Below are 27,346 nucleotides of genomic sequence, written 5' to 3'. Positions count from 1 at the left end.
TCTGTTAATATCCAGGAAAAGAAAAGCCTGATATAGGTGCTAAATTTCTTAAAGGACTAGTTTTCAATTAATTCATTCTGTACTCAAAGTAAGCACTGTAAATTTGTGGAGGATGGGTTGTATTTTTTCAAAAAAACAAAAAGTCTGAATCCCTGCTTTAAGTGCAAAATGGAACTCAGCCTTAACTATGGAGTTGTTCAGCACCTCCATAAAAACACTGGCACACATGCAGTCTCAATGACAGATTCACCTTCCAAGGAGGGAGAAAATTCAGCATCCCTATTAGAGAAGGGTGGTGGGTAAGAGAATTCTGAGATGTCTTTAAAAGAAGGATAAATTACTTACCTGTAACTCTGTTTCCTTAAATATGTGATTATCATGGGATTCCCACTCTTGGAAAATACGTAGCTCAAGGGGTATTTCAAATGGAAACAAAGAACCACACAGGCAGTGATAAAGGCCATATTAAGTTAGCCAGAATTTAGCTTTGTTGATGATTTGTTTGGGGGAAGGAGAGAAACCTCCAGACAAGCATGAAGTATAAAACCAGGAAGATTTGAGGATGAGTTGAACAAAATAGCCGTCTTGGCTAGCTCAGAACAAGAAAGTTTCTGAATTAAATAAAAACTTGAGGAAGTGGGAGAACTTGTGCTCCCTATTTTGAAAATAGGTTTTATGAAAACTTAAAATGGAGACCTATTCCTTTTCTGTAGGGGTGAATCATCGCTAGGGTGCATCCCTGGGGCTGACAGGAAAGGATGCTTATGATATGAGGCAAACCTGAGTTAGGTGATAATAGTGAGGAATGCGATAGAAGTCTTCATACACTAAGAATTGGTATCCCGTAAACTAAGAGTTGCATGAACTCTGGTGCTTCTAATCTGTTTCAAGTAGAATTCTTCAGACTTAACTGTGTCTGAGAGTGTGGAGGAGGGCCTCGCTGGGAGAGGCCTGTGGCATGAACAGTTTGTTGACAGGATGATAGGTTTATTAAAGTTGGAACACTAACACCACCTTGTGAATAAAACTTAAACATTGTGATGAATCAGACTTATCCTTGTAAAATCTCATCTAAGGTGGATTATTAGTACCTGAAACTTAGCAGCTCTTAGAGCTAAAGACACTGCCACTAGGAATAAGATCTGCCATGTAAGAAATTTGAACTTGCAGGTACTGAGTGGCTCAGCAGTTGTCATTAGCTTTGTCAGATGATTTTTAACCTAGGCTGAAACGGTTACCATATAGACCAGGCGGAGTTGGGCTTTGAATTGTACTCAGAAGTGACAAAATAGCAAGGCTGCAGTCCTTTTGTGTAGAACAAGAAAAGATCTCGTGCACTTGTTTGCACCCCACTATAAACCTTTTACATGCACAGTGGAGGGACTTGTAGCTTGATCTCACTTATTTGGCGGTCTTTGCCTTTTCATGAGCTGAGTTCTCAGAGGCAGAGCTGCTAAGCTGGGGGCAGTGAGGTGCACTGGCTTTGATTGAGGATCTGAGGCTAGACTCTGCCTGATAAATTCATCTTTGGATATCTGCCACAGAATTAGGAACCAGACTGCCTTGGCCCAGGTGAGGCTGTTGGGTTATCGGATCCTTCCGTTCCTCCTGAATTCTTTCCAGGACCATTGCTACCTACGTCACAGGTGGAAAGGCAGCGAGGAGTCTCCTTCCCAAGTGGAGAGAAGTGTTCCATGCTAAAACAGTCTCTTCCTAAAGCCAAGAATAAAAAACTGCACAGACAGCCTAAGACAGTGGTCCCCAACCTTTCGTCTGGCATGTGCGAGACGATGAGTCACGGAGGACCGTGGCAGCAGACGAGCATCTGCCGAAATACCAGCAATGTCAATAGGCATCGCCGCTGAAATACCGCTGACAAGCAGCGTCATCCAGAGGCATCACCGCTGAAATGCTGCCAAAAATCGGTGGCATTTCAGCGGTGACAGCTCTGGATGACGCTGCTTGTTGGCAGCATTTTGGCAGATGCTCCTCTGCCAGCCAGTACACGGGCACACTTAGATGCCCCAGTGGGTGCCATGTCACCCACGGGCACTGCATTGAGGACCCCTGGCCTAAGAGATCCACGTCTGGTATTTCCACTGGAGGAAGATTTGATCCAGTACTCTCTGATTAAGAATTTACTCATGAGATTATATCATTAATGGACTCCAGCTGTCTGCAGCCATGTTCTCCTTATACACAGTGCAGTGGACTGATTGTCCATGTGAGTGAGGGCATCACTCTTTGGATTACCCAATGTCTGAAAGTCCTTAGGGCACCGGGGACTGTCCTGCTCTCCAAAACATTGTGTGTTCTCGTAAGCAAAGCTGCCAGGATCCCTGAGTATAGCATGTGTCTGTGTGGGCTCGGCAGCACAGGTGGATACATCTGATCACTGTAATCTGAATGGGCAGCATTTGTAAACCCATTCCTAATTGGATATTTTCCCTGGACTGCCTAGGGGAACACCTTTTGCATCCACTGGGGAAGAAGACTTCAATATGCTTTAAATACAGTACCTAAATTAGGAAGGGCCCTGGCAGAAGTTCAGGAAAGAGAAGGATCCAGTAAGCTATAATAGCTTCACCGTAGCCTGTTGATCAGAGAGGCCTAGATGTTGTCTGCAGAGGTCCCAGTGCTGCTTGCTTCCACGAGGATCTCTTCGATCAGAGATTTTCTAATGCATGTGTTGGGTACTCCCAATGCATTTGTGGCCATGGGACAACATTCATAGTATGGTTCAAGCTACTCATCACCCTTCCCCTTTGTTTGTTTGTCCCCCCTCATACTCTGATCTGTCCACCACGTCGACCACTTTCTACCACCCTCTCCTCAAGGGAGACTGCCTCAGCACAGGTGTTTTCTTAAGGCTCTTCCTTCAGTGTACTGGTGTAGGGAAGAGGAGTCCTCACTGTCCTCCCATGACAGCTGTTCTAAGGTATTCTTGGTGAAGCTCGGTCTCCACAGCTTGTGAACTCCAGTACAAACCACGACACACACATTTACACCAGTCAGGTTGCAGTAAAAATTAAGCCACTGGAGTCTGGCATGTGCACAACAGGCCAAGTGTGGAGTCTAAAACCATCAGTGTAGAGTATGTTTGAGGACAGTCTGAGGTCAACAAGGCCGCCTGCCTCAAGAGGCTGCCAAGCAGAATCACCAGAGAGACCTTTCATGGAGTTTGTGGTAGCCATGGCAGTGTTTCTCTACAGAAAACAGGGCAATACCAGGTCATTAACCCACAACGTATCACCCTCTGCAGTAGAACTGATGGGCAAGAAAATTGGTGCCAGTCAGCTTAAAATTCAGGGAAAATTCAGGAACAGATGGAAAACCAGTTAAAAGGGACTCTGTGATGGTAGCCAAGGGATCTCCTCAGTTGTCAGCAGTAATGAAGGAACTGACAGTTGGAGGCACCATGGGCCGGAATAGCTGACTGTGGCATTTCCCTGTGTGGCCCCTGCTCTCTGAATGGGCGTCTCATGCCAGGGAGCTCCCAGCATAAATTGGTTTGTTTTTAACCCTTAAATTGTAAAGCAGGTAAGCTTCTGTGTTTGCATTTCTGCCTGGCTAAAACCTGTGAATCTTTCTGATTTGTTCTTGAAATTAGGGTATTGCAGTAGTAAGGAAACAACTAGGTTTCCTTGAGGCCAATATCGCTCTCCCTAACTGTAAAAGTTTGTTGTAAGTCACGTTTTGGTCTCTTGCTCAGTTTGTCTATTATCCTTTTCTCTACTGTAGGTGTGAAGCTTCAGAGCAGAAGCAAAAGGTACCCCTGGGAACACTGAAAAAGGACTTCAGATCACAAGAGGAGAAGCAGAAGCAGCTGACGGAGAAAATTCGCCAGCAGCAGGAGAAACTGGAGGCTCTGCAGGTGAATCTAGAGACCTAGAGCTGAGCGTGGTGGAGAGGAGCTGAGCGGCCTCCTTGGGCAAATGAATTTTGCTGAGTTAAATGTCTTTCTGAACCCTCTCTCATTTTGTTATTTGTATTACCGTAGTGCTTAGGAGCCCTAATCATGGATCAGGACCCCCCTTGTGCTAGGCTCTGTACAAACCAAACAAAAAGACATTCACTCTCCCGAGGAACTACCTAAGTGTAAGACAAGACATCAGATAGATGCAGTTAGACCACAGAGTACAAGGAAACAAGGACAGTACTGGTCAGTATGATAGGCAGTAGCCTCAGCATACCAGCAGACTAGCCACTGTAAAGTTTTTTGTAGGCATAATGGAAAAAGAGAATGTTAAGGAGTGTTTTGAAGAAGCTTAGTGCATTCATTTTGTGGAGGTTTATGGGGAGCTCTTCCCACGTGTGAGGGTCAGCATTGGAGAACGCATGAAGGTGCTTATTTGAAAATTTAATAATTGGACGATGGCAGCATCATGGACGAACTGGAGAACATATCCCGTGTAGAGTCCAAATCCTGTTCCTCACACCTCCTGGGTTTTATTTTAGTAAAAAAAATGACCATCAGTAAAACAAAGTTCTGCTCAGACTTCAGGCTTCACTTCTTTTTGGACTCCTCCCTGTGGACTGCTCAGCCCCCAACCTATGTCCTCTCTTCATTGGGCCACTCCCCATTTTTTTATGGTTAGATGAGGTGGTGTATCACCTCCCTTAGCGAGCCAGCAGTACCCGTTTAACGTTCCCCAGCACCATCACCATCTGCTAACAGGGTGGGTTTCGGGAAAACACTGACACCTTTTTAAATGACCTTGTTCCTGTTCTTTTACCACAGAAAACAACTCCAATCCGGTCCCAAGCTGACCTGAAGAAATTGCCTCTGGAAGTGACCACCCGGCCTGCTGTGGAGGTAAGTACCCCAACTCCTGTACACTCCAGTACCATCCTGAACCATTCTGTGAGCCATTCCTGACTTGTTACTCTTCCTCTCTCCTATGCACTCTCTTCTCCCAGGACTCCCAATCATTGAGCAGACCTCAACGCCCACGATCTCCTCCTTTACCCGATGTAATTAAAAATGCTCCCAGCAGGCCGCCGCCGCCGCCTCCCCCAAAGTCCATCAGCCAACAGCGAAAGGTCCCCCTGGCTCAGCCAGCCATCAACGCCCCCAAACTGGCAAGTGTGCTATCTAGGGAGGAAGCTAGTACTTCCAGGACACAGCAGCATATTGTGACTGTGGGAAAGTCAAACAGCACAGTTGTCAGGACTCCTGCCAAACCCATCCATGTGGGGAGGCCACCCCCCATGCTTCTGCAGAACTCCATGAGCCAGTGCGAGACTCCTAGCCCAAAAATTATTAAGACGCCGGTGCTGAAAAAACCTGTAGCACTCAAACCTCCCCAGGTGAGTCCGTTATTTGGTAGGATGGGAGATCGTCAAAGCCCTACGCCTCAACCTGGACAAACTCAGTGTTTACCCAACATCTTCCTCGCCTCCAGGTGTGAGAGACCCCTCCCCCCACACTATATATTAATTGCATAGGATGGAAGAACCGTACTGTGCTAGATGAGAGCTCAACAATATATCCTCAGTAGGATCACTTGCCCCAGCTGCTTCCTGTGAGACCCCAGTGATTGCCCTGCATGTGGTAGAAACATGGCAACAGGTGCATGGTGATGAAGGATACTGGTGGTGTTTGTGGCTATCCCTTGTGGCATGGGATGGATATATGTGTGATATGATGTGTGCTAGGACCTTCTGGAGAAAGTCTAGTGGTCAGATTTTAAAAACGGCTCGGCACCCAGCTGCTCCCATTGTTCTTAGCCGGACCCGTTGGTTGCTGGAGCTCTTGGTTTAAGTGGCTGTAGAGGCACTGAGCTCGTCTGAAAGCCTGCCACCCTACCCCCTTGAAATGAATGGGTGCCACCAACCTTAAGATTCAGCCAGAAATCACTTGCTCTCAGCAGGCCTCCAGCATCCGCAAGAGGACATTTAACACCATGGAGGATGGAACTGAGGAGGAAGTGGAGCAGAAGAAGGAGAAAACGAAACGGGGCAAATTTGTGGTAGTGAAAGAGGAGAAGAAGGACTCAAACGAGGTGGTGGTTGAGGTGAGGATTGCAGTGAGTTCCCTTTGGCAGGAAAGGAGGTAGTGAGCTCTCATGAGCTTCCTGGGAGATGGCTAACATGAGCTCTTTATGCTTACAGCTCACAGACAGTGCAGGGGAGGAGGAACTAGCAGATCTGAAAAGAGCCCAAAAAGGTGAGTAGCAAACCATTAAACTCAGTTACCATGTTTGTGCCAGAAGTGACCAGGGTTTGCCCAACCCCAAGGAATTTACATACGGTTTAACCGATTGTGGCTAAGGTTTCTTTGACCATGCTGAAACGTGGCATGCTGGGACCTGTAATCTCTGGGCTGCACATTTATATTAATGGTGAAGGAGGATTTGGGCCTCATTGCATGAATCAGTGAGCTCTCCTGTTTGTAGTGTACTGCCACAAAGAGTCAGCAGGGCTGTCTGTGGAGTGTAGCCCCCTCACTCGTTCCCAGGCAGTTCCTCCATCCCTGTTGTGGGTTACAAGAAAAACTTCCACAAAGGGGAGTGACTCATGTCCCATTCCCAGGACACGTAAAGGGTGGTGAAAACTCTAGGTTCTTCTTCGAGTGATGGTCCCTGTATGTATTCCATATGTGGGTGTGCATGCCTGCCATGCACCTGAGCCTAGAAGCTTTCCTTAGCAGTGTCCGTTGACCCGCACATGCGTCATGTGTCCCCTTGGGCTCACAGCCAGGGATGGCAGGTGTGATGCAGTAGGGACTGTCTGTGTGGGGAGTGGGAGAGCAGGGGAGGACTTTAGGAGATGGACGATGCCAGAGCCTGTAACCTGAGCTAGGTAAGGGAGGGGAAAGGTCAACACCTTTGCCCGGGAAGGGGACAAAGGAAGGGAGTGGCAGGAGGGAAGCAGTTTGAGTTTGGGCTTGGGGCTGTGTGGGCGGAATTCAGGGTATCCTAGCTAGGATCCAAGCACCCTGAAAGCCCAGAAGGACTCGGTGGAGGGGTCCTGACTGTGCCTGCAAGCTCTGCTGTAACCTGTGTTCCTGTTGTCCAATAAACCTTCTGTTTTACTGGCTGGCTGAGAGTCACTGTGGGTCCCAGGAAGAGGGGTGCAGGGCCGGACTCCCCCACACTCCGTGACAACTGGTGGCAGCGGTGGGATATACTGCACCCCGTGGACGGCGCTTCCTGCAGTAAGTGACTGGGGAGCAGTAAAACGAAGAGGTGGTTAACCCCTGGGAGTGTGTGCCCAGTGAGAAGGACTTTGCAGTAACAGGGTCCCCCGGGGGATTGCAGCGAGCGGTCCCAGGGGCGGAGGAGTCTGCAGCTCGACCCTGGCAGAGAGGTGGTGACCTCAAGAAGGGCTGGTGCACTAGGGGTCCCCCTGGAAACCGTGGGGAGCGGCGAGCACCCCGGCCTGTGAGTGGTCAGCAGGAAGATGTATGCCAAGCGGCGCAAGTGTGACCTGCTAGAGCTGTGCAAGCAGAGGGGGCTGCACCCAGGGAGACACACCAAGGACCAGCTGATTGCCCAGCTGGAGGAGGGAGACCGCATGAATGAACGGAGCCCTGTCTCTGAGGGAAGCAGCCGAGCAGATGCAGCGCAGGCACCAGTGTCTGTCCCCGCTGGGAGTGGTCAGCCGGCGGACGAGGGCTTCCCGAGACCCCCCCCTTCCTAGGCGTAGAGGAAGGGCGGGGAGGAGCCCAGTGTATACCGAGGGCACCGTGACACCCCCCAGCAGGGGATCCTCCCGGCGACGCTCGGCATCCGTGGAGCGGATGCGGCTGGAATATGAAAGGGAGCTGAGACGGGAAGAGCTCGAGTTAAAGAGGCGAGAGCTGGAGGAGAAGGCGAAACAGCGTGAACATGAGGAGAACCAGCGTAAACATGAGGAGAACCAGCGCCAGCGTGAGTGGGAGGAGAAGGAGAAACAGCGTAAACATGAGCTGGACCTGGCCCGGCTGAGGAGCAGTGAGGCTCCGGCTGCGGTGAGTGAGGGGGGACCCAAGCCTACAAAGAGCTTTGATAAGCACTTGCTGCCCCGGCGTAAGGAGGGGGAGGACATAGATACCTTCCTGACGGCCTTTGAGAATGCCTGCGAGCTGCACAGGGTTGACCCTGCAGACAGGATCGCAGTTCTCACCCCCTTACTGGACTCCACAGCCGTGGAGGTGTACAGCCGACTGAAAGGGGCGGAGGCAGGGGACTACGAACTGTTCAAACAGGCCCTGCTCCGCGAGTTTGGGCTGACTCCTGAGATGTACCGGAAAAAGTTCCGGAGCCAGCGTAAAACCCGTGAGGTCACATACCTACAACTGGTCAACCGGGCGCAGGGGTATGCCCGCAAGTGGACAGCTGGGGCCCAAACTAAAGAGGACCTGCTTGACCTATTCATACTGGAGCACCTGTACGAGCAGTGCCCGTCCGACCTGAGGCTGTGGTTGATGGACCAGAAGCCGAAGAACCCGCAGCATGCAGGCCAGCTGGCCGACCAATTTGTGGACAGTCGGGCAGGGGATGGCAGGGAGGAGTCTCGAAGGAGCAGGCCTGCCTCAACGCAGAGAGAGAGTCAACATGGGACCTCCCAAAGGGGGCCTATGGAGAACCCCCCCCAAAAGGGGAACATCCAGCGGCAGGTCCCTCCGACCCACTCAAGGGGACCCACGAGATATGGGCTGCTATCGCTGTGGCCAACGAGGTCACATACAGGCCCAGTGCCCCAAGCTCAGGGACAGACCAAGCAGACCCAACCCGCAGAGGGTGGACTGGGTAAAAACCCAATCGGAGGAGGGGCTACATTCCCAGGAAAGGGGGGTTGGCAACATACCACCTATGGATGCTCCCGGTTCCGGGTTTTTGGTTTACCGGGTGGGCGCGGGGCTGCCCCTCCGGAAAGAGTGCATTGTTTCCCTGGAAGTGGATGGGAGGAAGGTCAATGGGTACTGGGACACGGGCGCAGAGGTGACGCTGGCCCGGCCCGAGGTGGTGGCCTCAGATCGGATGGTGCCCGACACCTACCTGACCCTGATGGGCGTGGGCGGGACCCCATTCAAGGTACCCGTGGCAAGGGTACACCTGAAATGGGGGGCCAAGGAGGGCCCCAAAGATGTGGGGGTACACCAATATTTGCCCACTGACGTGTTAATGGGAGGGGACCTTGAGGACTGGCCTAGTAACACCCAGAGTGCCCTGGTCGTGACTCGTAGTCAGAGTCGGCAAATGGCACTGCACCCCGAAAACAGGGAAGGTACTCGACCTGAGGTGCAGGACCCTAACTCAGGGAGCGGGGAACGCCCAGGGGCACGGTGCAGAGAGGCTGCGGCCTCAGACCCAGCCAGCAAGAGAGAGCCGGTCCCCATTCCTGTCCCAGCTGCTGAGTTCCAGGCCGAGTTGCAGAAAGATCCCTCCTTGCGGAAGCACAGGGACCGGGCTGACCTTAGTGCGGTACAGACCATGAGGAGAGGTTGCAAGGAGAGGTTCCTGTGGGAGAAGGGGTTCCTGTACCGAGAATGGGCTCCCCCAGGGGAAGTAGAGTCATGGGGGATCAGGAGGCAGCTGGTGGTTCCCCAGAAGTTCCGTCACAAGCTGTTGTACCTGGCCCATGACATCCCTCTCGCAGGGCACCAGGGAATCCGGCGCACCAGGCAGAGGCTGCTACAGAACTTTTACTGGCCTGGGGTCTTTACCCATGTCCGACAGTACTGCCAATCCTGTGACCCCTGCCAGAGGGTGGGGAAGGCCCGGGACAAGGGGAAAGCGGCTTTGAGGCCTTTACCCATCATAGAAGAACCTTTCCAGAAGGTGGCCATGGACATAGTGGGACCTCTCAGCAAGATGACCCGGTCAGGGAAGAAATACATCCTGGTGGTGGTGGAGTTTGCCACTCGCTACCCCGAGGCGGTGGCCTTGTCCTCTATCGAAGCAGACACAGTGGCAGATGCGCTGCTGACAATTTTCAGCCGGGTGGGGTTCCCCAAGGAGGTCTTAACGGACCAGGGGTCCAACTTCATGTCGGCCCTGCTCCAGTCCTTATGGCAGAAATGTGGGGTCCAGCACAACTGGGCCTCAGCGTATCACCCCCAGTCCAACGGGCTGGTAGAAAGGTTCAACGGGACGCTGAAGATGATGCTAAAAACATTTATGAACCAGCATCCGCAAGATTGGGACAAGTACTTACCTCATCTGCTGTTTGCGTACAGGGAGGTACCCCAGGAATCTACCGGGTTTTCACCTTTCGAACTGTTGTATGGAAGGTGGGTGAGGGGGCCCCTAGACCTGATGAGGGACGAATGGGAGGGGAAGGCCTCTCCCGAGGGAGAGTCAGTGGTGGAGTATGTCCTGACCTTCCGGGAAAGACTGGCCGAGCTCATGGGCCTGGCCAGGGAGAATCTGGCCAGAGCCCAGAGGAGGCAGAAGGTCTGGTATGACCGCACAGCACGAGCCCGTGCCTTCGCCACCGGGGATCAGGTGATGGTTCTTATCCCCGTGAGGAGAAACAAACTCCAGGCCGCCTGGGAAGGGCCCTTCAAGGTTATCAAGCAACTGAATGAGGTAAACTATGTGGTGGAGCTGTCAAACCGGGCACATCACCGTCGGGTGTACCATGTGAACATGATGAAACCATACTATGACAGGGGGAATGTGGTGTTGGCCGTGTGTGGACATTGGGAGGGGCAGGGAGATGACCCCTTAGTGGATCTATTCCCTGGGACAAAAGCTGGTTCCCCCCTGGAGGCGATTCCCCTCTCTGAGCAACTGACCCCGGGCCAGCACGCTGAGATCAGAGGGGTGCTGCATCTGTACCGACAGCTGTTTTCCAACCAGCCTGGACGCACTAATTTGACTGTCCACCGGGTGGAGACGGGGTCACACCCCCCTATAAGATGCTCCCCTTTTCGGGTCACTGGTAAAACTGCCCAGGATCTTGAAAGAGAGGTCAGGGACATGCTGGCTTTGGGGGTGATCCAGCCATCTTCCAGCCCTTGGGCCTCGCCAGTAGTGCTGGTTCCCAAGAAGGATGGGTCAATCCGGTTCTGTGTGGACTATCGAAAGCTCAATGCCATCACCGTATCTGATGCCTACCCTATGCCCAGGCCTGACGAGCTCCTAGACAAGCTGGGAGGTGCACGGTACCTCACCACTATGGATCTTACCAAAGGCTACTGGCAAGTGCCGCTGGACGCAGATGCCAGGCTGAAATCGGCCTTTATCACCCCTCTGGGGCTCTATGAGTTTTTGACCCTGCCCTTCGGCCTCAAGGGAGCGCCGGCCACCTTCCAGCGCCTGGTGGATCAGCTACTGAGGGGGATGGAGAGTTTTGCCGTGGCGTATATTGACGACATCTGCGTCTTCAGCCAGACCTGGGAGGACCACGTGTCCCAGGTTAAACAAGTCCTGGACCGACTCCGAAAGGCTGGGTTAACAGTAAAGGCTGAGAAGTGCAAGGTGGGGATGGCTGAAGTATCTTACCTGGGCCATCGGGTGGGGAGCGGCTGCCTGAAGCCGGAACCAGCCAAGGTGGAGGTGATCAGAGACTGGCCTGCTCCCCAAACCAAAAAGCAGGTCCAGGCCTTTATTGGGATGGCGGGGTACTATCGAAGGTTCGTGCCCCACTTCAGTGCCATAGCCGGCCCCATCACTGAACTGTGCAAAAAGGGGAAGCCAGACAAGGTGATCTGGACTGAGCAGTGCCAGGAGGCTTTCCGGGCGCTGAAGGAGGCTCTGGTTAGCGACCCAGTTCTGGCAAACCCAGATTTTGACAAACCCTTTATGGTGTTCACCGATGCCTCAGACACGGGACTGGGGGCGGTGTTAATGCAGGAGGATGAAAAGGGGGAGAGACACCCCATCGTGTACCTGAGTAAGAAGCTGCTACCCCGGGAACAAAGCTACGCGGCCATCGAGAAGGAATTCCTGGCCATGGTGTGGGCCCTTAAGAAGCTAGAGCCATATCTCTTTGGGCGACACTTCACCGTGTACACCGACCACTCTCCCCTGACCTGGCTGCACCAGATGAAAGGAGCCAACGCCAAGCTCCTGAGGTGGAGCCTGCTCCTGCAGGACTATGACATGGACGTGGTCCATGTGAAGGGAAGTGCCAACCTGACAGCGGATGCGTTGTCCCGGAGAGGGGACCCTGAACTTCCCCAGGTCACTGGGCAGAGTGACCCCGCTCAGTTCAGTCTCGAAGGGGGGAGAGATGTGATGCAGTAGGGACTGTCTGTGTGGGGAGCGGGAGAGCAGGGGAGGACTTTAGGAGATGGACGATGCCAGAGCCTGTAACCTGAGCTAGGTAAGGGAGGGGAAAGGTCAACACCTTTGCCCGGGATGGGGACAAAGGAAGGGTGTGGCAGGAGGGAAGCAGTTTGAGTTTGGGCTTGGGGCTGTGTGGGCGGAATTCAGGGTATCCTAGCTAGGATCCAAGCACCCTGAAAGCCCAGAAGGACTCGGTGGAGGGGTCCTGACTGTGCCTGCAAGCTCTGCTGTAACCTGTGTTCCTGTTGTCCAATAAACCTTCTGTTTTACTGGCTGGCTGAGAGTCACTGTGGGTCCCAGGAAGAGGGGTGCAGGGCCGGACTCCCCCACACTCCGTGACAGCAGGTTTATAGAAATTTTGGTGGTGACAAGAACCTGCCCCCCACCCCCAACTCTACCTCCCACCTGCCTAGGGCTCTGGGAGGGAGTTTGGGTTGGGGGAGGAGGTCTGGGGTTCAGGCCCTGGGCTGGGGCAGCAAATTAGGATGCAGGCTCCGGGAGGGAGTTTAGGAGTGGGAGGGGGTGCAGGGGTGAGGGCTGGAGAGTGGGGCTGGGGATGAGTTTGGGAGGGGCTCAGGGCTAGGGTAGAGGGTGGGGTGCAGGGGGATGAGGGCTCTGGCTGGGGATGAGGGGCTCAAGCTAGGGCAGAGGGTAGGGGTGCAGGGGGGATGAGGGCTCTGGCTGGGGGTGTGGGCTCTGGGGTAGGGCAGGGCTGAGGATGAGGTTGGGGTGTAGGAAGCTGCTCCAGGGCTGGGGCCAGAGACGAGGACTCCCCCAGCCCTCTCCCTGCTGGCAGCAGTGAGCTCTGGGGGAGAGACCCCCTTCTCCCTCCCAGCAGCACACTCACCCTGCACCATTGTCACTGCACCCCCCCTCAGGTACAGAAGCCTCCTCACCTCCCTTGTAGTGGTGGCGATGGGGAGGCTTCCATCACATGTGCGCCTCCTCCCCTGCTGCTGCCCCTCACGGGGGTGTGAGGGATGGGGTTTCCTCTTGCCCAGCGTGGGGCAGGAGCAGTGACTGTGGGCAGGGGGCGCTGTGCTGGTGGAGAGTCCCGCTGGAAGAGGGAAGGGTCTGAGGCAGAAGGGCAGGGTAAGGGCAGCCTGCCCTGCCACTGGGGGATGGGGAGCACTAGGGCAGTTGATGCTGGGAGCCAGCAGATCAGAGTCAGTGTGGAGCTGCAGGGGAGAGGCAGGGACTCTCACGTGGGAGCTGGGGGACACTTGGGGGAGGGCAGGGGGACATCAGGCAGGGCTGGGGGAGAGTCCCAGCTGCAAAACATTGGTGGAGCCGAGCCCCTGGGCCCTGAATATTGATGGCGTCCGGGCACCATGAGCCCATACAACTTACCGCCCCTGCTCACAGCTGAGGGGATAATAGGTTGTGCAGGTTGGCGCCTCTCCAATTCCCTCTTATCACCACATGGCCTGAGTAGGAACCCCTGCTCCTTTTGCAGTTTTAGCTTGACTAAGAGTGTGACCTTGTCCATTTATGTATCTAGTAGTTATAGATTGATTAATTAGTAAATTAGCAAGCATTAGTTTCTCTCTGTTTGGGGACCTTTCTTCCCCTGGGCTATGCCCGCATTCTGGGGTTTAAGAACTGTTTCCTGCCCGTGCTCATTCTCTGTGAGCGACAAGCATCAGAGGTGCCTTTACAGCCTCAGCGAGGCCCACATCGTAGCTTGTTGCTCCATCTGTAGGTCTTTCCCACCCCACACCTGGGAAGAGCTTCACCTCTGTAAACTTAAGTTCATTCCCAGCAGAGGACTGAGGAAACATGAGCTTCCCTCCTGAAAAAGCTGTGTGACATGTGCTTTCAGCATCTGTCCAAACCCCCTAATGCCTACCCTTCTATGTCTCAGACAAAGGACTGCATGTGGAGGTACGAGTGAACAAGGAATGGTTCACAGGCCGTGTCACGGCTGTGGAGATGGGCAAGCATGCCATACGCTGGAAGGTGAAATTTGATTACGTGCCTACAGATACCACACCAAGAGATCGCTGGTAATTAACCATTATCTTTGGCTGCAGGAGCTCTGGAGATGCTCCTCCTTCAACAGGGAGGAGAGGGGGGAACCCTGTTACATTTTCACAGGTGCTGAAGAGAGGAATAATCCATTCTTATGTTGGGAAGGTTGTGTACACAGGAATGTTTGGAGAAAGCTGCTCTGTGATTGTGAAGGGAACAGGCATAGAATCATAGATTATTAGGGTTGGAAGGGACCTCAGGAGATCATCCAGTCCAACCCCCCCTGCTCAAAGCAGGACCAATCCCCAAATCCCTAAATGGCCCCCTCAAGGATTGAACTCACAACCCTGGGTTTAGCAGGCCAATGTTCAAACCACTGAGCTCTCTCTCCCCCCAAAGGAAGGAAAGCAGCACTGTTTCTACCTGGCATCTGTATGTAGGGGGTGGCTCTGGAAGAAGCGGCGTAATTTAGGAGCTGTTGTCAGAGTGACAGGGTCTGGCTGGTCTGGAGAAGGCTGTATGTGACTCCCTGCTACCCCCCTAGGGTAGAGAAGGGCAGTGAGGATGTACGGTTGATGAAGCCTCCTTCTCCAGAGCATCAGAGTCCAGACACACAGCAGGAAGAAGAGGAGGTTGTAGCTGAGCCTTCTACCTCAGACTGTGCCCGAATTGAGCCAGACACCACCGGTCCCAGCAGCAACCAGGAAACTGTGGATTTGCTAGTCCAGACACTCCGGTGGGTTTATTTGGTGCTCACAGCCGGTACCATTTCTAAGCATTTCGATCTCCAAACAAGACTTTAAACTCTGCCTGTGGGTGCTTGTTTTCTCTTGGGTAGGAATTGTTTGCGGTACTTCTTACCTCCAAATTTCCCCATCTCCAAGAAGGAGCTGAGTTCCATGAGTTCAGAAGAATTGATGGCTTTTCCTCTGGTGAGTTCAGTGCTTCTCTTTCACACTAAACTTGTGCTGGGTCTACAAATGGAAAATTTTCAGATCCTGCGTTTCTCTGCTTTGGGAATAGAGGGGTCAAATGGATGTTTCTGGAGTGTTCATCCTCCTGAGGGAATGTGAATGCAACATTTATTTTACCAAATCATCGCTCTTCAGAGAAGATCTGTTGAGATGCCAAATGGTGAATGATCAGAGTTCTGCCGATTTCTCCCCCTCTTTATCCCTTTGTCCATGGATGCAGTGTGAGCCAGCAAGTGCCTCTTTTGATCCACTGAGTGTCATGCTGCTCAGTGTTAGAAATGCCAGGACTTTGTTGTCACAAGGCAACCTTAACTAGCCTGTGAAACAAAGCTTCTGGTTTTATTACTGGATTTTCTCAGGGTTTTTCCATCCATCTTCTTTATTTAATCAGGCAAATGAGGGGACAATTTTTATAATGTAAAACAAATGGGATGGATGGTGATCAGATACTGAAATAAAAAGAGTGATGTCCTTTGCTAGGCAAATAACTTCATATTAGCTCTGCCTGGATGCTTCTACCGGTAAATCAGGGAGGAAACTACAATGGAGTGGTGGGAGCAGGGTGCGTGGTACTTCTGTGGCCTCAGAGTGAGGAAGGATACATGTTAGAGTCCATTTCTGAGCTTTGGGCTCTGCTCTTGGAGGAACAGGGCAGCCTGTTTGCTAACTTGCTATGGTAAAATCCAGAAATGAACAATGTAACTAGTGACTCCTTCTGTTGTTTCCCAGGCAGTATCAGAGGTTGGCATCTGGAGTCCCCTTCATTACTATGGGCAGATTGCAGCTGCTGGGGAAATTCTGCTGGGGGTGGGGCTTTGGTATTGCTTGATCTTGTCACAGCATATTGACTCACTTTTTTGTCTACCTACAGAAAGAATATTTCAAACAGTACGAGATGGGTCTGCAGAACTTATGCAATTCCTATCAGACTCGTGCTGATGCTCGGGCCAAAGTCTGTGAGGAAAACCTCCGCAGCTCAGAGAGAAAACTTAAGGAGACAGAGGAGAAACTGCAGAAGCTGAGGACTAATATTGTGGCACTTCTGCAGAAAGTGCAGGAGGTGGGTGAGACCCCAGGTGCAGAATTACTGAGTGCCACTGGATTGGGCCCAGCTGAGACACTGAGGAAAGTTAGGACTTCACTTAGCCCAGAACTTGATTACATTCCAGCTTTGTCTTTGGTCCTCAGTAACTCAGTGTTCTGTGTTGCAGGTGGGGTTAAATTCCCAGAGCCTGATTTTTCACTTGTGTGGGTGTGTGATGCTGCCCCTCGCGTGAGTGACTGGGGAGTTCTGGTTTACACCCCACTGTCCTCAGATTTCAATGATTACACCAACAGCCAGGCAGAGGAGAAACATCACTTGGCTTTGGCCTTCTCTGCCACCAGGGGCCACGTGTGCAGAAGAAGCTCTGTGCTCTGCTCCTGGGAAGAGGGAGTACTTCATATGTCTCAGGGCTGGTCCACACTAGGGGGGGGAAATCGATCTTAGATACGCAACTTCAGCTACGTGAATAACGTAGCTGAAGTCGAATATCTAAGATCGGATTACTCACCCGTCCACACCGCGCGGGATCGATGTTCGCGGCTCTCCGTGTCGATTCTGGAACTCCGTTGGGGTTGATGGAATTCCGGAATCGATATAAGCGCGCTCGGGGATCGATATATCGCGTCTAGATTAGATGCGATATATCGATCCCCGAGCAATCGATTTTAACCCGCCGATACGGCGGGTAGTCTGTACGTGGCCTCAGTAGCAATCCCTGGGACTGGTTAAGAAGTGGTGATGTGCTCTGGTGGTAATTTCTGCCCAGTTCTAAAGCAGGATGGTGTCTAATGTGGAAACTTGAATGTAGGATTGTAAGGTGGGAGGGGAGCATCAGGGCTTCAATAGGGTTTGGGGCGTGGTTGTCTATTAATGAGGCCACAGCTAGGAAAGCTGGCAGTGCTACTAGTAACTATTCATCTGCAGTGTAAATGTGTGAAGTTCTTCACTCCTGAAATAGCAATCCCCCGGGCTTAAGGGAGATTGACAGGAATGTTATGGCAAGGGTTGCTGCAGAGTTGTCTGAAGAGAAGTCACAGCATTTCTCTCCCTGCTTCCCATCCCCTGCTTCGATGTATCTGCCATAACATCTCTTCTTCGTCAAGTGATGGTCCCAATTGTATTCCACTGAGGGTTTACGTGTGTGCCATGCGTCCAGAGCTAGAGAATTTGAAAGTGGTGGTGTCAGTTGGCCCACACATACGTCCTTGCTTTGCCTTATGGTTTTGTCTGAAATGACAAAGGGCAAGGCAGACTGACTGCATCTCCAGTTCCTTACCACCACCACTTGGTCTGACTCATACCTGCTTAAAAAAGGAAAGTCAGAATTTTACGTAGTTTGTTTGTCTAGTTTTTGCTGTTTTTACTGTAGTTTAGTGTCTAGTAGAAGTTTTTAGGCAATAAGAGACTTTGGGGAATCCATTTACCTGTCCCTCCATCCCAACCCAGCACCCATATCTGTTCTGGATTATACTGACGATGCCAGGGTTTAAGGTCTGCACCTCCTGAACATGATTGTTTTCAGTCAGCAGCGAGCAACAGCGCTGCCTCTACTGCTTGGGAGAAGCCCACGTTTCATCCAGGTGTAGTATCTGCTTGTCCTTCCCAAGCCGTAACCAGGAAGGCAGGCTCTCTGCCTCAAGGAGCACCTCATGGAGGTCTCTATGCGGCTGCAGTGAGATCCAGACCAGGGCACCCCGCTGTACATCAGCCTGAGAAACCCAGGAATGCATCTCTGACCACGGAGATCGAGTCCAGTTCTGCTGGTACCAGTACTACGGACCCCATGCTGGGGCCTACTCAAGAGGCAAGGAAGCATATGCCGTGTGCATGGCAGTAAATCTTCCTCCAGGTCCAAGGACGATGATTCACCCTCCACGAGTTCCAGCCACGGAGAAGCAGTATGTTCCCAAGCTCACAAGCACGACAAGAAATCACGAAGGCCAGTGGATCGGCCAATACCGAGTACCGAGACGCACACACCTTCTGAGTCAGCCTGCCCTAAGTCAAGGGAACTAGTGGCTTTGAAACAGTGCTCTGCTCCAGCTCCGCTTCCAGCTACAGAGCACATGCCACTGACTCTGGAGAGGTTGGAGATGGTGCTTGGGCCTCATGAACTCTTTGCTATAGGGGAAGCGAGGTCCCTAAGCCTTCCTCTACAGTCTGCCTAGGGAGGTACAATCTCCAACCCAGGACTTACCTCAGTCGAATTGTGCTTCTATCTTTTCCCCTGTGGATTATAGTGGGGGTTCTCAACCTTTTCCTTTCTGGTGCCCCCACAACATGCTACAAAATCTCCACAGGCCACTTGTACCACAACTATGTTTCTCCATATAAAATCTATGGCTGGCATTAAGGGGTAGGAAGCAGGATAATTGCCCAGTGGCCCATGCCACAAGCAGCACCACGAAACTAAGTTGCTCAGGCTTCAGCTTCAGCCCCAGGTGCTGGAGCTCAGGGCCCCGGGCTGCAGTCCTCCATAGTGGGACTTCAGCTTTCTGCCCTGGGCCCTAGCAAGTCTAACGCCAGCCATGCTTGTTGGACCCCCTCAAACCAGCTTGTGGCCCCCCAGGGAGCCCCGGCCTTGGTTGAAAACCACTGGTTTATAGGATTCCAACAGTACCACTTTTGGAACCGAAATCCTAGTTTTCATCATCAGAGGATTTGAATGGAGCACAAGGGCCACCCATCCGCTACTGCCACTGTGAGTTACTCAAAAGGGCCTGCAGCTTCATAGCAGTACCCTCCTCTCCCCCAGCAGAGAAGCCACTGGTAACCCACTGCATGGGGCCCTCTGCAGCATGTGCTGGATCGATTCTGTTGGCCATACTGGGGGTCCTTGCCTCAATATCCACCTTCAGAATCTTCCTGTTCAGCAGGAGAGAGTTTGACCCTATCCCCACTTCAGGCATCTTCGAGTAGGTGATCAGAACTGGTTTTTCAGGATGAGCCTCTCCGTCTGGTTCCACTAGTACTGATTCCACAGCAGGAACAATTTTTCCATCGTCTTCTCCAGACACAGCAGTGATCTTGGCTTCTCCCTTGCATCCAAATGGCTTTCGCCAGTTCTAAGACCTCCTGCACGGGATGGCTGAGGACCTTCATATTCCATTGGAGGAAATACAGGACAAACAGCACCCATTTCTGAACATCGTTCAGGCCTCAGTATCGACCAGAGTGGCTCTACCAATCAATGATGCCATTCTTCAGCTGGCTGGAACTGGAACGGGCAGTTCAGATGTCCCTCCCCCCACTGCCATGTGCTACTCCTGCCCTCTGCCTCTGAGCTGCTCCCGAGAGCCTCCTGCTTGCTGTGCAGGGGGTGGGTGGGGAAGAGGGGTACTGATGTCAGGGGATCGCTTTTCCCCCTGCTCCGGTACCCCACCTCCACAGAGCAGGGGAGACACGACAGGGCTCAGGACAGAGGGAGCTTGCTGGCAGCTGCTGCTGTCTCAACGTTCTGATTTACTTAAAAAGGCAGTGTACTTGGAGTGGGGTCAGCGTACTTAAAGGGGCAATGTGTCTCTCTCTCTCTCTCTCTCTCTCTCTCTCTCTCTCTCTGTGTGTAAACCTAGAACCTAACCTCTCACCCCCCTTTACATTAATTCGTATGGGGAAATTAGATTTGCTTAACATCGTTTTGCTTAAAGTAGCATTTTTCAGGAACATAACTACAACGTTAAGCGAGGAGTTACTATACGTATTGCTACGGGGTCTGCGTTTCTATTTTCCCACTCCTCACCCAATTCCTTGTGATCCAAGCGGCAATGGAATAGGTCAGGCAGCAGTACCCACACTACACCCTGGCAGACAAGGGGGGAAGCAACTGGATCTTCTGGGTTGCAAGGTCTTCTCATCAGCTAGCCTCCAATTTAAGATCTCGAACTACAAATATGACTTTCTCAACTTTACTGACAAACTCCACCAGCAAGGTCAAACCCATTTCCAGGCTGTCCTGGAGGAGGGCAAACTGGTCATGAGAATGGTGCTGTGGACACAGCAGATATCTCTTTGCACATGATGGCTTGTGGGAATCGTCATGCAGGGAAAATCACAGCAACGTTCATCTGGTTTCCCCAGGGAGGTACAGAATACCGTAGATTACCTCCCTTTCGATTAGTCTCGCCTGATTAACTGGAAGACCAACAATTCCCGCCATTCCCTCAAGGATTCCAGACCTATGCTACGATCTCTGGGTAACTACACACCTGCACCTGGCTGGCTGCTAACAGCACAGTCCAGGGACAAGCTTTGAGCCTCAACCTCCAAGTTACTCAAATTACTTTCCTTCCCTGAGGGTGAGTGTAAAATCAACTCTGGTTCCTGCACAGTCACTGGATTTCATAGGGGCCTCCATCAGCATGGTCTCAACATGAACCTACTTACTGAGGGACAGGTTCCATACTGTGCAGGAACTCGTCGCCTGAGTAGTCAATGGTCCTTCTGTTCCAGACAGGAATTGCCTATCCCCCTGGCCACATGGCAGCTTGCACATATGTGAGCTTCACTCACCTTCGATTTGGCCGTCTTTAGCTGTGGCTCCAGAGGGTCTATTCACCCATGCGACATACTATGGACTTTCTGCTGTCAGTCCCCACAGAGGTGCTTTCCTCCCTCTGGTGGTGGATGGACCTGAGCCAGGTCTGCACCGGGATGCCTTTCCTCCCATCCTTCCTGGACACAACGATCATCCCGAACACATCACTCGCCAGATGGGGTGCCCACATGGGCGAGCACATGATGCAAAGGTCTCGAACCCCTTGGGAATCTAGAATGCACATCAATATACTAGGCTTCAGCTGGTATAGAAAGAGTCTCGCATTTTTCCATCCATTCACTCTCATCATGTCTGACTACACCACCACCATTTATTATATCATCTAACAAGGGGGCATGAGGTCAACTTCACTCTGAGTGGAAGCAGTTCATCTGTGGGATTGGTGCATTGCCCATAAGATCCTGTTGTCAGCAGCCTATCTTCTGGGGACTCGGAATGTGACTGTTGACTCTCTCTGCAGAAAATACGTAGTTGATCACGATTGGGAGCTTCACAACACTGTAGTTAACGACATTTTCAGCCTGTGGGGGACTCCAGCCAGGGACTTCCTTGCCTCCCACACCAGTAGCAAGTTCAGTACATACTGCTCTGCGGGGGAAAGATCTGAACCCATTCTCAAGGTGATGCCCTTGTCCTCCACTGGTCAGACCAGATCAATTACACTTTTCCCCTTCTACTGCTGCTGCCACAAGTCCCCCCACAAGATCAGAAGTGAGAAGACCACAATTATTCTGATCTCCCCTTTCTGGCCACGCCTGTTCTGGTTTCCCCACCTTCTTTACCTGTCAGCTTCTCCCCTGCGTCCTCTGCAAACTTTCCTGGAGCTGCTCACGCAACACGGCAGCAGGATCAGGCATCCTGATCCACAGATGCTTCACCTCAGAACTTGGTTTTTGGATGGGCATCTTTGCTACAATGGGAATGTTTGTTGGCAGTACATCATTGGAGATTTTTAAGAGCAGGTTAGACAAACACCTGTCAGGGATGGTCTAGATCAGTGCTTCTCAAAGTGGTGGTCCACGGACCGGCACATCGGCTGCTGGTCTGCAGCAAATGTCCTCATAAGAGCGTCGAATAGGATAATAATATGCCACCGGTCCCTGGCACATTAGGGAAAAAAATTGCTGGTCCTCCACATCAGATATCTAGACCAGTGCTTCTCAAGCTAATACTTATTCCTGCTGTGAGTGCTGGAGACTGGACTAGATCTCTCAAGGCCCTTCCAGTCCTATAATTCTAAGATATCCTCTCAAGCAGTAGGACAGAAAAGGTAGGGGAGTTGCATTGTATGTAAGAACAGTATGACTGCCCAGAGTTCTGGTATGAAACTGCAGAAAAACCTAAGAGTCTCTGGATTAAGTTTAGAAGTGTGAGCAACAAGGGTGATGTCGTGATGGGAGTTTGCTATAGACCACCAGACCAGCGGGGTGAGGTGGACGAGACTTTCTTCCGGCAACTAGCCAAAGTTACAAGATCGCAGGCCCTGGTTCTCATGGGAGACTTTAATCACCCTGATATCTGCTGAGAGAGCAGAGAGCAATAGAGCAGTGCACAAACAATCCAGGAAGTTTTTGGAAAGTGTAGGGGACAATTTCCTGGTCCAAGTGCTGGAGGAACCAACTAGGGGCATAGCTCTTCTTGAGCTGCTGCTCGCAAACAGAGAAGAGTTAGTAGGGGAAGCAAAAGTGGATGGGAACCTGGGAGGCAGTGACCATGAGATGATTGAGTTCAGGATCCTGACACAAGGAAGAAAGGAGAGCAGCAGAATACGGACCCTGCACTTCAGAAAAGCAGACTTAGACTCCTTCATGGAGCTGATGGGCAGGATCCCCTGGGAGAATAACATGAGAGGCAAAAGAGTCCAGAAGAGCTGGCTGTATTTTAAAGAATCCTTATTGAGGTTGCAGGAACAAACCATTCCAATATGTAGAAATAATAGTAAATATGGCAGGTGACCAGCTTGGCTTAACAGTGAAATCCTTGCTGATCTTAAACACGAAAAAGAAGCTTACAAGAAGTGGAAGATTGGACAAATGACCAGGGAGGAGTATAAAAATATTGCTCAGGCATGCAGGAGTGAAATCAGGAAGGCCAAATCACACTTGGAATTGCAGCTAGCAAGAGATGTTAAGAGTAACAAGAAGGGTTTCTTCAGGTATGTTAGCAACAAGAAGAAAGTCAAGGAAAGTGTGGGTCCCTTACTGAATGAGGGAGTCAACCTAGTGACAGAGGATATGGAAAAAGCTAATGTACTCAATGAATTTTGTTGCCTCTGTCTTCACGAACAAGGTCAGCTCCCAGACTGCTGCACTGGGCAGCACAGCATGGGGAGGAGGTGACTAGCCCTCTGTGGAGAAAGAAATGGTTCAGGACTATTTAGAAAAACTGGATGAGCACAAATCCATGGGGCCGGATGCGCTTCATCTGAGGGTACTAAAGGTGTTGGCGGATGTGATTGCAGAGCCATTGGCCATTATCTTTCAAAATTCATGGCGATCGGGGGAGGTCCTGGATAACTGGGAAAAGGCTACTGTAGTGCCCATCTTTAAAAAGGGAAGGAGGAGGATCCGGGGAACTACAGGCCAGTCAGCCTCACCTCAGTCCCTGGAAAAATCATGGAGCAAGTCCTCGAGGAATCAATTCTGAAGCACTTAGAGGAGCGGAAAGTGATCAGGAACAGTCAGCATGGATTCATCAAGGGCAAGTCGTGCCCGACTAACCTAATTGCCTTCTATGAGGAGATAACTGAGTCTGTGGATGAGGAAAAAGTAGTGGATGTGTTATTCCTTGACTTTAGCGAAGCTTTTGATATGGTCTCCCACGGTATTCTTGATGGCAAGTTAAAGTAGTACAGACTGGATGAATAGACTATAAGGTGTATAGAAAACTGGCTAGATCGTCGGGCTCAACGGGTAATGATCAATGGCTCCATGTCTAGTTGGCAGTCGGTGTCAAGTGGAGTGCCCCAAGGATCGGTCCTGGGGCCGGTTTTGTTCAATATCTTCATTAATGATCTGGAGGATGGTGTGGACTGCACCCTCAGCAAGTTTACAAATGACACTAAACTGGAAGGAGTGGTAGATACGCTGGAGGGTAGGGATAGGATACAGAGGGACCTAGACAAATTAGAAGATTGAGCCAAAAGGAATCTGATGAGGTTCAACAAGGACAAGTGCAGAGTCCTGCATTTAGGACAGAAGAATCCCATGCACTGCTACAGACAAGGGACCAAGTTGCTAGGCAGCAGTTCTGCAGAAAAGGACCTAGGGGTTACAGTGGACAAGAAGTTGGATATGAGTCAACAGTGTGCCCTTGTTGCCAGGAAGGCTAATGGCATTTTGGGCTGTATAAGTAGGGGCATTGCCAGCAGATCGAGGGACATGATCGTTCCCCTCTATTCGACATTGGTGAGGCCTCATCTGGAGTACTGTGTCCAGTTTTGGGCCCCACACTACAAGAAGAATGTGGAAAAATTGGAAAGAGTTCAGCGGAGGGCAACAAACATGATTAGAGGGCTGGAGTACATGACTTACGAGGAGAGGCTGAGGGAACTGGGATTGTTCAGTTTGCAGAAGAGAAGAATGCAGGGGGATTTGATAGCTACTTTCAACTACCTGAAAGGGGGTTCCAAAGAGGAGGGATTTAGACTGTTCTCAGAGGTAGCAGATGACAGAACAAGGAGTAATGGTCCCAAGTTGCAGTGGGGAAGGTTTAGGTTGGATATTAGGAAAAACTTTTTCACTAGGAGGGTGGTGAAGCACTGGAATGGGTTCCCTAGGGAGGTGGTGGAATCTCCTTCATTAGAGGTTTTTAAGGTCAGGCTTGACAAAGCCCTGGCTGGGATGATATAGTTGGGGATTGGTCCTGCTTTGAGCCGCGGGTTGGACTAGATACCTCCTGAGGTCCCTTCCAACCCTGTTACTCTGTGATTCTATGAAAGAGCCCACAAGGTATTCCTAGTGGGCCACGTGGAAGCGCTACGCCTCCTGGTCCAATAGAGGGGCCTTGTCCCTGAGGACTTCCCTGTCTTCTGGACTACCTCCTCTTCTTAGTGCCTTCCATCCCCCCCACTTCCCCGTGTGGAAGAGCACTCCCTATTTACTCATCCATTGACTACCAGGTTTTGAAAGGGTCTCCTCAGAACCTTCCCCACCCATTTAACTTATTGCTCCCCAATGGGACCTCTACCTTGTTCTCTTGACATTTAATGAAATTGCCGTTCGAGCCACTGGCTTCATGTTACCTGTCCCTCCTTTCCGTGAAGGTTGCCTTCCTGGGGCTATTACTTCCCATGAGACGGATAAGTGAACTGGGGCAATGATGGCGGACCCCCCTTTCACTGTGTTCCGTAGTGACAAAGTTGCCCAGCGTCAGCATCCCAAGTTTCTACTAAGGTTGTTTCTTGCCTTTCATCTCAACCAACCTATGCACTTACCCGCTTTCTTGCCAAAGCCTTATGCCTCAGCAGCGGAGCAGCGTCTTCACTCCCTCAACCTCCTCAGGGCCTTGCCTTCTACCTGCAGAGGACGAGACCATTCAGGAAGTCCCCTAGACTGTTTGTTGCTGTTACTGAAAGGATTAAGGGGGCAGGCAATCTCCACACAGAGGATGTCTAAGTGGATTTCAGGGTGCATTATGCTCTGTTGTTGGTTATTGGGACAGCCTCCACTCCTTGTGGGGAGAGCCCATTCCACAAGAGCTCAAGCATCTACTACAGTCACCCTTCACAATGTACCACTTTCAGATATATGCAGGGCAGCTATGTGGAGGTCAGTACGAATCTTCCTTGCTCATTACACCTTGGTGCAAAACTCTGGGAGGGATGCCTTGTTCAGCGCAGCTGTCTTCCAGTCCACCATTCCATCCTCTTCCTTGCATCCTCCTCCAAATTAGGTACTACTTGTTAATCACTCAGTGGAATACAGTAGGGACCATCGCTCAAAGAAGAGGAGGAGATTACTTACCTGCAACTGGAGGTTCTTCGAGATGTGGGCTCCCTATCTGTATTCCACTTCCCACCCTCCTTTCCCTCTGCTGCACATCTGTTCAGTTTGTGGTGGGGAAGGAACTGAGGCTGTGGTCGGTCCGCCCTGCCTTTTATTGCCTTGGACAAAACCATGAGGCGAAGCAAGAGCACATGTGCATTCTAGCAAATACTACTACTTTCAAATTCTTGGCTCCGGACACACGGCGCATGTGTAAACCCTCAGTGGAGTACAGATAAGAGACCATACATCTCGAAGAACCTCCCATTACAAGTAAATAACCTCCTCTTGCGCCTTTGGTTTCAGGACATCGATATTAATACTGATGATGAGCTGGATGCATATATTGAGGACCTGATCACCAAGGGAGACTGAGCACTCCAGACCCAGCACCGGCGAGCAGCATGGAGGAGTTGGTCCCTGTGTTCTGAAATGTGGATTCCTGCAGTGGAGGGGACCCAAGCAGCGCATGAAAGGGGAGGGCCATTAGACTGTTTATTATATTGATGTGTCTGTGTACAACCTGTTCTTGTGATTTTACATGCAAAAGACATTGGTGCTGTTGGCAGGACAATTTTTAACATTGTAGTTCTTCAAATCTCTTCCCTTTGTTTATAAATATTTATTTTTTAAAAGAAACAGGAACTGTGCCTGGTATGACGGGAGGTCAGCTGTGTTGTGAGGTTTGGGGTTTTTTTAGTACAGTAAAAATGCAAGAACCTTTTTCCTTTTGGAGTATGCTGGAGATCTATGCCTAGTTCTTGGCACCAGAACATCCTATCCAGCACCTTGTAGCTGATGCCTCTTCAGATAAAGAAGGGAAAAATCTAGCAGCAACTTAATGGAAAAGCCTACGCTGAGGCCTTGAGGGTCTGAGCAGAAGCTGGATGGGACTTGGACCTCAGGACTATGGTAACTGGGCCAAAGGAGGGTCAGAGCCAGGGCTTCTAACTACACCAAGGGATCAGTGCACACAGTCTCCATTGAGGGGGTGGGGTTTGAACCTTAAGGATGTTGTAGCTGAGCGTAGATGTGAGATTTTCAGAGCCCTTATTACACAGCCATAGCATCAAACATGGGGAATGAGGCTTTGTTAGCAGACCCAGGAAGCTTAGACCTGCTGATGTTTTAATGTGTGTAGATGTGAGCGGAAGAGGCTCACAGTGATGGGACTGAGCCTGCTGGGGTTCTGGTACCTTGTGATTTCTCAGGGCAGGGAAGTGCGAGGGTTGAAGTGCAAGATTCCTAGCAGTTCTACAGCCCCCTATTGCACGTTTGTCACCAGTGCTGCCATTTTGTGAGATGTGAGTTGCAAGGGGCAGATGGACTCCCTGACCAGCTCAAAATAAAACTGACCCTGTGTTCTAAGTGCCACTCCCTCTGCTCTTTCTTGCTTTGCTCCACTTGGCCTCTTCCACTTGTTTTTAAATAGAGCACTGGAAATGGAGCTGTTCCCCTTTTAGTCACTGGATCGCACCGAGCCCCAGCTCAGCAGTAAGGAAGAGCGCTAGCCTCTCTAGTGTGGGGTTTGGAGGCTGTATTTAAAAGTGATAGGGGAGTGGTTCTCAACCAGAGGTCTAATCCCCCCCTGGGCG

At 51.2% G+C, this 27,346-nt stretch overlaps 1 protein-coding gene across 4 annotated transcripts in view; it reads left to right on the top strand.

Annotated features, from left to right (window-relative positions):
• Window positions 1-26,489, top strand: part of MORC2 (MORC family CW-type zinc finger 2) — a 107,461-nt gene extending 80,972 nt beyond the window's left edge. For 2 of the 4 annotated variants that reach the window (XM_050923702.1, XM_050923704.1), the window contains 10 exons: window positions 3,742-3,874; window positions 4,742-4,816; window positions 4,921-5,310; window positions 5,871-6,017; window positions 6,115-6,169; window positions 14,086-14,227; window positions 14,737-14,928; window positions 15,031-15,124; window positions 16,038-16,226; window positions 26,058-26,489. In XM_050923702.1, coding sequence (XP_050779659.1) covers window positions 3,742-3,874; window positions 4,742-4,816; window positions 4,921-5,310; window positions 5,871-6,017; window positions 6,115-6,169; window positions 14,086-14,227; window positions 14,737-14,928; window positions 15,031-15,124; window positions 16,038-16,226; window positions 26,058-26,126 — 1,486 coding nt within the window. In that variant the 3' untranslated portion in view covers window positions 26,127-26,489. Of the gene's footprint in view, window positions 1-3,741; window positions 3,875-4,741; window positions 4,817-4,920; window positions 5,311-5,870; window positions 6,018-6,114; window positions 6,170-14,085; window positions 14,228-14,736; window positions 14,929-15,030; window positions 15,125-16,037; window positions 16,227-26,057 lie in introns of those variants that run through there. The other 2 variants (XM_050923703.1, XM_050923705.1) reach the window with 2 other exon arrangements.
• The last annotated feature ends 857 nt before the right edge of the window (window positions 26,490-27,346 follow it).

This window comes from Gopherus flavomarginatus, chromosome 15 (assembly GCF_025201925.1).
Source record: "Gopherus flavomarginatus isolate rGopFla2 chromosome 15, rGopFla2.mat.asm, whole genome shotgun sequence".
NCBI lineage: Eukaryota > Metazoa > Chordata > Testudines > Testudinidae > Gopherus > Gopherus flavomarginatus.
Note: the sequence above shows the minus strand (reverse complement) of the source record. Positions and strands in the feature narration are given on the sequence as shown.